This window comes from Pagrus major, chromosome 8, assembly GCF_040436345.1.
Source record: "Pagrus major chromosome 8, Pma_NU_1.0".
NCBI lineage: Eukaryota > Metazoa > Chordata > Actinopteri > Spariformes > Sparidae > Pagrus > Pagrus major.
The window spans coordinates 28,353,514-28,367,895 of NC_133222.1; the positions used below are offsets into that span (position 1 = coordinate 28,353,514).

The 14,382-nt window shown below is 40.2% G+C and overlaps 1 protein-coding gene across 2 annotated transcripts; it reads left to right on the plus strand.

Moving 5' to 3' along the window:
• The first annotated feature begins 5,196 nt into the window (after nucleotides 1–5,196).
• On the plus strand, nucleotides 5,197–12,505 carry nutf2 (nuclear transport factor 2). Of its 2 annotated transcripts, none has more exons than XM_073472476.1 (5): nucleotides 5,197–5,272; nucleotides 6,667–6,788; nucleotides 9,565–9,636; nucleotides 10,023–10,121; nucleotides 11,543–12,505. In XM_073472476.1, exons 2-5 carry the CDS (start codon nucleotides 6,690–6,692, stop codon nucleotides 11,654–11,656), a joined length of 384 nt encoding a protein of 127 aa, XP_073328577.1. In that variant the 5' UTR covers nucleotides 5,197–5,272; nucleotides 6,667–6,689; the 3' UTR covers nucleotides 11,657–12,505. The 2 variants fall into 2 exon arrangements, with proteins under 2 accessions (XP_073328577.1, XP_073328578.1); XM_073472477.1 differs by lacking the exon at nucleotides 5,197–5,272 and adding an exon at nucleotides 5,544–5,626.
• The last annotated feature ends 1,877 nt before the right edge of the window (nucleotides 12,506–14,382 follow it).

Consider the following 14,382-nt stretch of genomic DNA (forward strand, 5'->3'; position numbering starts at 1 on the left):
TGCCACCCACAAAAAAAGTTTTTGAGCAGCTGCTGATCTAAATGGCAAAAAATGTATGTACAGTAGTATTAGATTATGATGGTCTGCTATCACACTTACAGTTAGACATAAAACAATGCCATACACCTGCATTCTGATGGGAGTTCTGTGACATTATTACAACTACCATGTGTGCCTTCTACAATAGGTTGATAGCATCCTGCCAAATGCACTGTATCAAAACATAAATAAATCACTATAATGTATACTGATCAATCAGATGGCTTTTTATTAGTATGTGTAATCATTCATTACAACTAGAAAATACATAATTTTTCATTAAAATCAAGTGTTTGAACTGTGTCTGCAAGTAGAAAGGGTCAGGACAGCAGCCGGCCTCAGTGCCTTTGAACTACATGGTCTGGAGAAAGAGATTAATGAATGTGCTGTTAATGATAACAGACCACCCCAGAGCTCCTTTCTGACATGGACAGTAATCTGTAAATTCCAGTCTGACTGAACATGTTGATGTCATGTTTAAAAATTGCCACTAGTCCTTTTTCTGTTAAAGTTGCTCTGTCAGTTTGCCAGAACCTCGCTAAATATGATAAAGGATTTTGAGTTTTCTACATGCATTATGTTGTTTTTGTGTTTAATGTCAAGTCCAGGTGCTGGCACTTTAAATGCTAGACTTGGGTGTTCCTGACATGTCCCGCTTCAATGCATATGAGCAGTTTCTTTTTCTTGATTAATTAGAGCAAGCTTGTACCATACTATTGTCCATTTATTTTTGATGCTTTGGTACATTGTTTTAAAGCCATTTGCCAGAAAATCACTTGTGACACTGACAACAGTCTAGAAGGAAGGAAGGTCCTGTAATCCATCTCGCAGAGGGTTTAACTAATCAGTCAGTGAATATACTGATAAAAAAATGGAAATTAAAAGAAAAAAACTTACATAATGAAACCCAAATGTTTGTTTATGATTAGGAAAAGTATAAAAACCCTTTTCTCTTATTTCTTATTGTTCATAGTGTAGTACTTGAAGCAATTAATCATACTGTATTTGATCAAATTTGATGATTGCAATTGTTGCGTTCTATCCACATGGTTGAATACACTTATTATAAGTCACTTTGGATAAAAGCTGAATGAGCTAAAGCGATAATAAATTTCAGTGCCCAATGGGAAAAGAGGACCATTCAAGTCCAGTAAGTGATAAGAGCTAAAAAAAAAAAAAAAGAGACAAGATGGTAAGAAAATGGTCAGCTCTTCTGTTCTCCATGTCTTCTGTATTGAACAGAATGCAGCAGCTCAAACTCTCCCAGTAAATATCATTATAGCAGCACTCTCTGATGGACTGCATGCTCACTGCTGGATGAGACAATGAAATTTACAGAAGATTTAGACTCTCTCATCCAGGACTCCCAGTGGCATGAACCACATGCCACACACACAAGAAATCTGTGAGTGAGGTGTGGAAGTTGGTGTTGACGTTGAATCAAGGACCTGTTTGGGCAGTTTGCAGGGACGCAACTCGAGGTGAGGGCAGAGTGCTTTATTCATGCTCTTACTGTCCTCTTTGAGGACACAGTTTAGATAAAATGTCTCTTTGTCCAATTAACATGAGTGCAGGAGTCCTGAAGGGAGAATTCAAGAAAAACAAGACATTTTTCTGGTTGAAGTGAGGCAATTACAATTTAAATCCTCACCATATAAATGTATCCAAATTCATTTCAACACAGAATTACAGGGATGGTATTGGCTAGTAACAAATCAGCATGTAGTACACATTCATTTGTGAAGGTTTATCATTTTATCTTATATTTAAATCAAATGTAGGTTTGAGAAAGAATAATAAATTACATGTAAGTTACAAAGAATGAGCTCACAGATGTTTTGGAGCAGATTTAGAGTTTTTTAAAGGAGGCCAGATTTGAAAATGTGAAAATACTGTTATACTTTTCTACCGCAATAAAATCACATTAGGTGCACCGAATTGTAACAATTTTATTCTGAGTGCAATAACAATTGTCTTATTCAAATGGCGGTGAAACCAAATGTGAGCCACTCAGGTGTGAACTGCTTTACAGGCTACAAAACAATTCAGCCTTTTGTTCACATCTTGAGAGTCCTATAACACAAGGAAGAAGAGGTAAGGAAATGGACCAGGAAGCTGAGAAATATATGGGTTAATTTTACTCTGGACCTTTACAGAAATGTGTAGAGACAAACAAGCTCAGCCTTTTGTTTGCAAACGGTCTCATTACGGGAATCTGCTGATATGGACTGCGCAAGTCATCGTTTCACTGCAGCTCAAACTGCAACTGATGTGACACATCACCAGGGATCTTGGAGAAGGAACGGAAGAAAAGCAACGTGTCCTTTTCAACAGCAGCAAAATCACCTGTTGAACACTGCAGAGAGAGATGCAAAGGCTGCTGCTGGCCTACCTGTTGCACACCAATACTGTTTCATCCATCCAAATGCTTTGTTGTGACAACAGTTCTTGCATAGGTGGTCCCTTTTCAGCTGAAAATTGACGAATTTCCCCGAGAGGAAGAACACTGCAGAAATAAGCCCTGCATGTTATTAGGATAGGTAATATCTCCATAATCCAGCTTGATGTGGAGCAGTAACCCTATAAATTGGCAGTGGTGCAGAGCTTTGGAGCGAATTAAGTTAAGTCTTTACCACCTGTTTCACATCATGATCACATTTCAGACATTTGGCACAGAGAACTTGTTCACTGACTTTGTTACATTTCAGTGTGGATAACTCTTCATTCACCATGGTGGGCATGGTCATTGGTAACCATTCCGCTTATTTTACTCCCTGGTAGTTTTTTTTCACTAGTAGCTGAGCAGACAGAGTCAAATCAGCCCACTGCTCTTGTATAGCCTTTGGGACTATGGAGGTCAAGCAACTCTACTGTTGTACATGTCTTCATCAGCAGTGTCAGATGTATCTGTGCTTTCATCATAGGCTTATGAGAAATAAACAAAAATACCTCCCCTGTCACTCAATTGATATTTCATCTATTCTCCGGGCCAACATTATTACAAAAACATGTGCAAACTCTTGGTTCTGGGGGCAAATGTTATCCACTATTTTTATGATACGGTCTTATATAAATTTACCCTCTGTGAAAGATTTGCCATGTTTGGCAATTAACATGGCCACTTCATAGCTTGCTTTTGTTTTCATTTGACTCACGAGCCCTTGTCGAGTTGCTGCTGGGAGGCCAAGGCAACTTCAAGCTGCAAATTATACATTATAAGAAGTAAGCCATGGGCCATATGAAATATGGCCTTGTGCCAGCAGGACTTTGGACATGTTTTAGAGGATACATTTTTACAGTTTTACTTATAGCTGGATCAATGTGTGACAGAAAAATTGTGGAGCTGTTGGGCAGGAATAGGGTTGAGTTGTTGCTGCTATGTCTTAGCCAGGGCTGAGCCCACGGCTCAATTTAACCCCTGTGTGTAAGCATCATTTTACTGTTGTAGCTAATTTTAGTTCCTGTCACTTATGGGTTTTTTTTTCCCGACGTAGGGTTCAGACTTCCTCCAAAGGGTCACCTGAGGGATTGTGAGGTCATATAAGAAGGAAAAACAAAGTTGTGCTGCATAAATTTGTATTCACTTTTTGGACTTTTCTCAAATTGTTCATTATTATGTAAAATTAGACAAATTCAACATCTTTCTGCAATATGCAATTATTGGAATGAACCCATCTGAGAAATTTAAAGGTAAAAACTCTCTTTGGTGGAACTGCTCAAGACTTAGAGACAACTCAAATGTGGCAAATGGCCCCAACCAACAGTTTTTACTAAGGGGTCACCAACCAAATGTTTTGACACAACTGTAATCTTAGCATTGTGTTGTATTTAAGTTATCCTATGTTCATCCTATGTTTTTTATGTAAAATATTGCTTAACTAATTAACTTCGTATTGGGAAGTAACTATTAATTACATCTCAGATAAATGGAGTGAATATAAAAGTACTTATGGAGTAAGTAGCGCCCTCTCTTTGCTACTTCATCCTCAAATACACTGTAATAAGTTGACTGCAGGTTATGTAATGTGATGTAAGTCATGCGAGGGTTCTGAGGCTTAAAATGTTAATCTATAAGAACCAATAACCAACAATGTATGTTAAGGGCTTCATATGAGGAAATATGGTTGAAACGATAACATCATAATTATAAAGTTGGATTACCTGCTGGGCAATGTGGTCGACATCCATGGAGCCACAAATGCTTTAATATTATGATAATGATTTGATTTATGGCACATTCGTTCATAATATACACTATATAAACTAAAAAACATTATAAACTGAAATGTTATGCATTGTGGTGGCTCCTGTATTTTTACCTGATCTTACAGCCCTACCTTGTTTAGAGGCCCAGTGTTGAAATCCAAGGGCGTCACTTTGTGTTGGAAAGTGGTGCGGACATAACAAGTGAGATGAAAAGTGTTAAAAAACGGTCTTCAACATATGAAGTTTAAAGCAATATAATGGGGAGATAGTATGTGGTCAGAGTAGATAAGTGCTGTTTGGATGGATTACACATGTGCTGCTCGCATCTATTGTACAATGAACAATACAATGAACAATTTTTTTAATGTTAGGCTGATGATTTTAATTGCTTCACTAATGGCTGGTAGCTAAACTGCATTATTTGAATACTGGCTGGTAGCTAAACTGATTATTTGAATAATGACTGGGATTAACTAAGTTGCATTGCTTCACCACAGGCTGCATAGCAGGCATGACCTGCGCGTGTCCATTTCCGCAGCCATGTAAACAGGTAGAGCAAAACAAAAGGTGGTGGGGACAGCGTTCCCAATGTAAATGACACCCAAGCTTTTCTACCTATATCATTTCATTTAATGTCCTTCTTACAGTATATAGTGCATATTCTTAAATATTTATCACCTACCAACTTCAGTTAGGACACCCTGAGGGGCTGAATGGAGGCCCACAGCTCACTTTAACCCTGAGCCTGTGAGCAGATAAGTCCAGCCTTGATTGGTCAATGTTTTTTTAATATTTATATATTCATATCACAATATAGATAAGTATCCAAACTGTATAGGCCGTAAGATAATCAAACTGATGTTCAATTAAACTCCACTTGCGACCCCCTACAACTTAAACGACTGTCGCAGATTAAGACTGCAGTTCCCACAATCCAACGGGGCCTGTACAGTTTGAGTGCGTGCTCTCGTAGAGTAACAGACACTGCACTGTGCGATCGTGCAGCCGGCCTCGGCGTTGGATAGCGGTAAGTTGTTATTACTTCTTTTTAGGAAATCCTGTCGTGAAATAGTGAATGAAAACATGTGCGAAAACGAAAAGCGCTAGTTTAGCCTGACATTTGAACAAGTATAAGGTGATATAAGTAGTTCAATTGGCTGCTCCTGCCGGGTTTAGGGCAAACGTTGGGCACGCCTATGTAGTTAGCTGCTGTGGGGTTCCAGAGCTGTGTTGCGCGGGCCCGGAGGAGCCAGCAACACTTGGAGGAGACGAGGTATTTTTAGCAACCTGTGAAAGGGCCAAAGCCAGCCAGCCAGTTGGCTAACTCCGGGAAATATAATTTATCTGACGTCCAACATTAGCTGGCGGGGAGGCATGCTAGGTGTGTGGACTGTTCTTGCTATGACAGGCTAAGTCAATGTTAGCAAACAAGGCGGCTCACTGGCTAGTAGCGGCTAGTTAGCTTCTGTAAACTAGCCATATATGAGCGTTTCTATTATTAACATTGCTTAGGAAAAAAGCTGATTTTGCCCTCCCGCTAGCCGTATCTGTGTTCAAGCTGGTCTTTAACTATTTACGTCCCGTGGGTATTCATGGTACGTTGTCCCGACTTCTCCGCTAATGTTCAGAGCTCTCAGATTGTTCCAGTAACAACAGTGTATCGTTATGTGGAAGCACATGACCTGTGCTGTCAGTGTCACCCAAGCGGAGAGCGGTGTGTCCAGCTTAACTCCTCCGGGCCATTTTAGTTGAAGTATTTTAAATGTTTTTCCCTCAGTGTGGTGGTATTTAATGCACCGCCAGCCATGACACTTTTTGTTGTTGTTGTTTTTGTTTTTTAAATTGTGGTCAGCATGAAGGACGTGTTTTTGTTTTTTTTTTTTTTTTTGTTTTTGTGAAAGTTAAGTGAAATAAGTTAGTTCATGTTTGTTTAAAGTGAATAGAAAACTGTGATTCGGACAGTGTATATTTTGGCCACTGACAGTTTTCGTGGTCTATACATCACCGGGATACACACTGGATTTAGCTATTGCTTTCATCTCCATATTGCTCCATATACGTACATATGATTACATATACTGTTTAATATTATTATATTATCGCCATGAAGGTTATAAAGTTGAAATATTTTCAAAACTGCTTTAGACAGGTGATTCTAATATAAAGTGAACCTGTTTGTAAATTAGATGGACACATTAGAAACATTGACAGATCTCCCAGTGTTCAGCTGGGTTGAGATCTGGTGACTGAAGGTCACAGAAAATGATTCATATCATTTTCTTTTAGACAACCAACTAGGTACACACTTGAAATGAATGAGGAGGTTGCTGTTATTTTTTTAATTTTGTTTTTATTTGCATTTTTCACCAACGTATCAGTGTTTTCATCCTGTCTTTCTGACCCATCTTTCCATCTTCCCAGTGTGTGTTGCAGGGTGAGACAGGATGGTGGACCAGCCTCTGTGGGAGCAGATAGGATCCAGCTTCGTGCAGCACTACTATGCTGTATTTGACTCTGAGAGAGAAAACCTGGGAGCCATATATGTGAGTGTGACAAAACTGTGATCTCCTTCAGTTACGACATAACTTACCACAGGACTTGGCTGCACCTTAATACATTTCTCAGCAGCACTGGTCGGGCTGGTAATGTTTTCATTTTGTTTATATGCATCTGTCCTTCTGTGGACAGAATATTGTCAACACAATAGTGTCACAACAGTGTAAGATACAGTCACGAAAATGAAGGTGTGCAGTTGAGATCAATATGAAGGCATTGTTCAAAGATGTGTGTTGTCCGAGCAAGGTTGCTGGAACTAGGGAGGTAGGAATTTTAACTAATTTTTTTAAGTTGCATACCACTGTAACCCAGTTCAAATCATTCCTGTCCACTCTAGTGCAGCTGGTATTGTTTTCACCATGTGTGTGTGTCTGTCTGTGGACAGGTTATGTCAGCCAGATAATGTCACAACTGTGCAGGATGCAACCATTTAAATCAACCATTAAAATCACAGATACCGATAATCAGAAAATGCTGAATATTGGCCCGGGTCGATAATCAGTCTACCCACACTTGTGTAGTGACAGGTTTGTAGTTGAGATCAAAATGATGGCTGAGTTTGAAGATTGGTGTGGTATCATGCACTCGCTGTACTAATCACTAAGGAATAGTCATAGGTCAGAGTGTGAACATGTTGACAGGCACAGCGGCTGGTGTGATCGCAAGATGGTCTCTAGTTTTAATGAATGCAATACAAAGCAAACAAGATCACTTGTACCTGCTGCACTTGCTGTGTGTATAGGTAACTGAAGGGTGGGGAAACCAGAGCATCAGGAGGAAAACCATGTAAGCACAGGGAGAACATGCAAACTCCACACAGAAAGCTGCAAATTAATCCCAGGACTGTCTTGCTGTGAGGCGACAGTCTAATGTCTAGGACATGCTGGTAACTTATCAGTTTCAGGGAAATGTATATTTAGTAGGGATGTAATGGTGCATGTATTTCTCCTGAACTGTCTGGTATAGACATGGTTCGGTGCATGCTGTCATACGTAGAATACATCTGACTCTCACACTTTCAAAAAGCAACAAAAGTAGAAGAAGAAGATGCAATAAAACAAGACAAAGAAGAAGACACTAGCCCCATTCACACTGCCCTTTGAGTGCGGGGATCCTGCACCAATTCTCCGCATCCTCCTCTGTTGGAAAGTTTCAGATGCGGTGAGGGATGAAATTTCGCTGCAGCTCTGATGCGCCTCTAGAGGTAGTATCAGAGGCGCAGCAGAGGTGAACCAGCGTCTGTGTGAATGGATAAGCCAGTGGTGCAGAGCGGGGGCGTGCCGATCTGATGGTGTTCACAGTCTGATAACTAAACAGATCCTTTACTCAACAAAATAAAGAGAAATGTCCCACAAAGCAACGTTACAGGACCAAACAACGGTAACGTAGTAAGTGGTCGTGTCTTTGGCAACTTATGTGAGGAAAAAAATATTGCAGTAATATGTGGAGAAGTGTCTGTCATCCTGTCTGTCCTACCGACTCTTCGTCACATTTCTGCTCGAAAAACAGCATCTGTCCCCGGCAAAAAACTTTTAACTCACCAAGGGTTTGTCTTTGTCGAGACTTCAGTGAACTTTCCCCCAGAAAACAGCAACCCTCTCCATGAGTGAGAGAGTCAGTCAGGGTCCGGTTTACAGATGGCGATTATGTAATTTAGAGCGAAAAACTTAACTTTGTCGCTTTCCAGGATGTACGGTGGGTCAGGATCTCAATCACAATACATTATAACAGCATCCATATGATTCTAAACAGTCAGCAGTACATGTTTAGATTAACAGGTGGACACTGGGGGAAACGCGTTGAAAAAAACACACAGACGTCATCATCATGACGTGTATTGTCACGCCGCCTCTTTTGGATCCGCAGCGCCGGCGTGCTGTATGAATTGACAGACTGGTGCGACTTTACGTCAGAGCTGCTTGGTTCTGTGTGAACAAACAAAGGTGGAGAATTGGCGAACCTCCGCTGCAGAGATAAAGCAGAGTCTCTGTGTGAAAAGGGCTACTGACTCACTGTACACTATGGCAAGTTGAAATGAGTTGCTGGAGCCAGAGAACCGGCCTGCTTCGCTCAAATCAGCTGTGTGGGTAAATGTTGGAGAGCGATTAAACATGATGACACATAATAGACGGCACTGCTTCACCTCGATGTGTCAATTACTCAAATGGGGAAAAAAACCATAACAAAAAACAAAGTCCAACAACTGATCCCTGCTTTTTTTAAGCAGCCTCTAGATGTGAAAGCAGACGGGGCCAAAGACATTACCTCATTACATTACATCACATTTGTATTTGTTTTTCTTCTTAATAAGCCTTGCATATATTCGCTGTTTACTTCTTTATGCACTACAGTCTGTACCAACTCTCTTAGGTGGAGGTGGACACTAGGTGTAACAAACTGTAACTTGCACTGCTGTCTGTTGAAAAATGAATGAAAAAGGACATAGCGTTATGCCCGTGGGAGTATTTTGTTGCTTTCTTCTGTTTTACCAAACAGTGACCCCCAAATGAGTTACGTACAGAACCGTGACCTATGTGTCCTGTTGCTCCCTTTATATTTAGCCTTTACTTCTGTGTCAGTAGGTTGTCATGCACCAACAGACGCTCAGTTTAAAACTTCTCACTTTGTCAATCTGCTTGATTAGAGCTAGCATCATTTGAATAATGTGGTGTGGCTTTTTGATTAACCTTACATCTGCAAATGGCATCCTCTACAATTTATTCTTTTCCTCCAACCTTTTTCTCTCTGTCTCGCTCCACACAGATCGACTCGTCATGCCTTACGTGGGAAGGACAACAGTACCAGGGAAAAACAGCAATTGTTGACAAACTTAAGGTGAGTTTATCTGGTAACTTATTGCCATGTACAGAGTTAGCATGTAAAATAGGAAACACACAGGCAATGTCAGTCAGTGTGTTTACATGCACACAAGAACCAGGGTTAACATTATAAATCTGGTTATGTAGGGAATCGGACAAACTATTTACATAATTCTTATTTCTCAAGGTGTAACGGAAATAGCCCAGATAAATTAGAAGAATCTTAGGTGAAGTTGAAGATTGTCAGTCATCCAGGTCAGCTATATCATAAACAACTGGTCCACTTGACTACAATATAACACTTAGAATCTTAGGTGAATGTTTTGAGTTTTTGCTTTCTTTCAATGTCTGATATACCTGTATTAATCTGCCCGTTGTGTGTTTCCTGTTTGTGTGTGCCAGAGTCTCCCCTTCTCAAAAATAGCACATAATATAACAGCGCAGGACCATCAGCCAACTCCAGACTGCTGCATCTTGAGTATGGTTGTAGGACAGCTAAAAGTAAGTAGCATTCACACCTTGTTTTAGACTGCGTCATTTGTTTGGCAGCAGAGTCATCACACATTCAATTCTAAAGTTGATATGGTTATTCATGAATGTTCCTGTGATTCAAATAAATTCTGTTACTATACTATCAAATCACCTAATCATCTATTTGACATGTATTGTTTAACCCTGGGTTAACAACGTGTGTGAATCAGAGGTTGTCTTGACTTTCTTGTTGTCTGTCATTTTGATAGACAGGACTGTAAAATTCTGTCATCATTGATTATTACCCATCATTTTAATTTTAGTTTTTTAATGATAATGAGTCATAGCCTATTTAATAGCACTTAATTTTCAACAGCGGGGGACACTAGAAAATGGTTATTGTACCAAAACAGGAAAATGTGAACGAAACAAACAAAACGTGAGCAATTTTTCAGAATAAGACAGTTGCAATTTAAATAGGAAGAAACCATTAACAAGAAATGAAATTGAACTCAATTAACCTGCTGTAACCTAGCCTAAACTCAAACCTTCCCTCTGGTCCACATGGACTTAAACTGGGTGCTCGCTTGAGCGTAATCAAATGCATAATGTGAGATTGCTGCTGAGGGGATTGTCATAATTGCGTCTATGCCTTGGACAAACGACTTCCTGTGCTTGTTGAAATTCTGTTATGAACCTGCCTTCTGCTACCTCACTGGAGACTAACAGCACCACTTAGGCCATAGTTTTGAAGTTGATCCTGCAAGCACTCGCTTCACTTGGAGGAAATCGCAGCATGCAGTCTTTTCACTGGTTGCACAGGTGTTATCCCTCTGTGACCCTTTGCGGTCACAGACTCCTGCCAAGACCTCCAGTCCATATCTCTTCAACACGCTAGTGAGGGGGTTCGTCTACAGGTGGTTCTCATGTGGTTATTGACAGTGTTGCGTGTGAATTACTACTATTACTGTATATCACCTTCAGGGTCTTAATCAGACAAAATGACAGCCGTCAGATTTTTACTGTCATTGTAAAAAAATTAAGTCAGATACGGAAACCAATCGGTCAACATGACCTCTGGGGTGAATAGGGGCTGAATAAGTTATCTCAGGGTCAACTGTCCGGTTATACTTAGGCCTGGGCTAAGAATATGCAGTGTGAAAAGGCTTAAAGTTTTCTTGTAAACCTTGTAACTAATTATTTGTAACCTTGATTGGAGCTGCCAGCTCTTTGGTACAACTTCAGGTTTGTAGCCTTCAACTCACACTCCTGGGTGCCGTTATTGGCATTCCTTCCCAGACGTGGCACACAAGGGATTACATAGCTGTTTTCAATGGCTGGACAGTCCCCACAACCAGCATACTCACTTTTATGTACAACTGATAAATGAAATGGCTACAGTGCTGACTTCTTTCTGAACCCCTTCTATTTCTGTTTGTGTGTGTTCACAGGCAGATGATGACCCCATCATGGGTTTTCATCAGAGTTTCCTCCTGAAGAACATTAACGATGCATGGGTGTGCACCAATGACATGTTCAGGCTGGCCATTCACAACTTTGGCTAACCCCCGTCCCCACTCTGGTGGGCAGGGGCAGCCATAGTGAAGAGCACTTTGTGATGAAAGTATGGAGGGAGGGCAGGGAGGAGTCGAAGATGGAGAGAAGAGAGAACGTTCAACCCTCCCTCCTGCTGTCTCATATGACAAACAAGCAAACACCGGATTCTAGATGTCAATCACTGAACCTCATCCAGGTGGGTTTTTTAAGACCACCCCAGCCAGTAGAACTGCAACGTGTTTCTTTGCTGCGAGCCGGCCGACCAATCAGATGCCCCCTGTCTGCCACTCTGCATGACGCTGGGATCCTCCTATTACAATATCTACACTCAAACCACCAGAAAGACAAACAGCTGACCAATGCCATTAACTCATAACTCTGCTTGTCACCATTCTTTACTTAATTTTTAACCCATTCTACTCTACTGTTGATTCCATTGCTGTCAACTGAGTTCTGTTAGCACTGTCGTTGACTGATCTGTAGATCCATGTTCAGGTTCAGAGTCGCCTTCTTCTGCTCCGACGTCTTTCATTGTAAGTTGTTTTAGATGCCACTTGTGTGTTGCCTTAGTGTGTTTAACTAAGTTTTATCTTTCTTTAAATAATTGTTAACTTTGCCATGAGTCGCTCTCTCATGCCAGGTTTTGCTCTTGCAAACCAAAGAGTCATGAAGGACATAAAGTTTGACCCTGCTTTGTGATTGGCTTTGATTCTACATTCTCTCTCTCTCTCTCTCTCTCTTTTCTCTCTCTCTCTCCTCTCTCTCTCTCAGTCTCTCTCTCTCTCGCTCTCACACACGTTTGGCAGAAACCATGGACTACAGCCACGATAGACAATAAAACCTGGATTTTTTCTTAATGGTGTTGCCTTGTCTCTCCATATTATTCTCCATGGCTTGCCTCTTCATAGCTTCATACAAGTTTTGTGTGTCTTCAGGTGCATATTATTTTTGCTGTTTGCAAAATCATTGGTTTGGGTGACCTTATAACAAAACAGCAGTGGGAGAAAATGGTCAAATAAATGCCAGCCATAGGTCCTCAGGATTGTAATCTAGCGGATACTGACCTTATTAAGTGGATTGTGTGTATTGGCCAGAAGTGACGGATCCACTTTAAATGAAGTTTGTCTAGTTATAAAATCCAGTATTTCCACTATATGAGTTGCAGTCAGTAGGTCATGACCAGTTGCTGACTTGGTTTTTAGCGCCACGGCAATCCCTGACATTATGTCACCTCACATATAAAGGAGGCTAATGAATACCAGGCAATGTGGTAGACAGATTTTAAACTTGGGAAGAAGAGGGCGCTGACTAAGGATCTGCTCTCAGTGTCATCGAAATCTCAGAAGAGAAAGTTGGATCGGTGAATTCCCAATCAGCCATAGCTGTAACCAAATATTGTAAAAGGTGACCAATGTAATTCTAAGTGCTGTATCGTAGGGAAGTGGACTTGTTTCAGTTTCTTGAAGGTGTTTCACCTCTCATCCAAGAGGCTTCTTCAGTTCTGTCATCAACATGTTACCAATGTAAATTTTACTACTGTGCAGGATTTTTGTGTAGCAGAATTTCTCAGAGGCAAAGCCTTGTTGTATAGGGCAGAAATGTTACACAATCCTCAAGGAAATTCATGTGTTGTGATTTATTTCATACAGGACCAATCACCTCCTCAGAAGGTGCCGTATTGCTTTGCTGATATAGCACACCTACTTCTCCATGTTGATTGCATCAGTTACATTTGTACAATTTTAGCGAGTCAATAATTGAAGGACAGCAGACTGACGTAGGTCTGCAGGAGCCAGTCACCTGATGCTCATGAGTCATAACCTAAATATAGAGTCTGGAGTGTGACCTCTGAATAAATAATATTCCAGTGTTTCATATTAATAGGTTGATTATGAAAAATGGCAAAATGAATTACTTGAATCTGGATTGAAATATGTTATTAAGTGAAATGTTAACTTTCACTTTATATACTAAAAAAGTATAAGTGGATTTCCATTTCTTGAGGATCTTCATTGCCTTGAGAATATGAATTGAAATAGTTGTCACCACTAACCTTTCTATAATTATCACTATCATGTCATTTGCACAGGAATATAATAAAAACTGTTATTTATACCTTCAGAAGCAGCAACCAAAATGACTGGTGAAGGAAAATGATACACTTTCTATTCAAGATGTTCAGTGCTTGGTGATAGATAGTTTGAGGCTGTGGGTCTGAATTTCTTCAAACATGCATCCTGGATGTGATATCAAAACACTGTACCACCAGGAGGCCTCAGTGAGCGGCCTTAATGCAATCAAAATGAATACAACAAATGGGAACTGAACTTGTGTAAAACACTTTGCTTCTGTTTTGAGGTTATCATGACAATATGTATGATTAACTGTAATTTCATTGTCACATTTAACTGAGTTTAATTTTTAATTTTTCTTTTTTGCTTCATGTATGACTATATTGGGATTTATTTATGTAAATTGCCATGATGTAATTGATTTAATGTTGGCCATTTTCCATTCATAAAATGTGCTAATCATTTGTTTAATTGCACATCAAGGGTTCGGTCTGACGTGGTCTGGTTTGTCATATACAACATAGAGGAAATAGAAGAAATAGAGCGGCTGGTAAAATGACCAAGAAGCAAAAGTATACAAAAAAGAATAAAGGGAGAAAAATGCCTAACAATGTTTCTGACGGTGGAGGGCGACATTATACCTCCTAGTGTCTGAACCCATA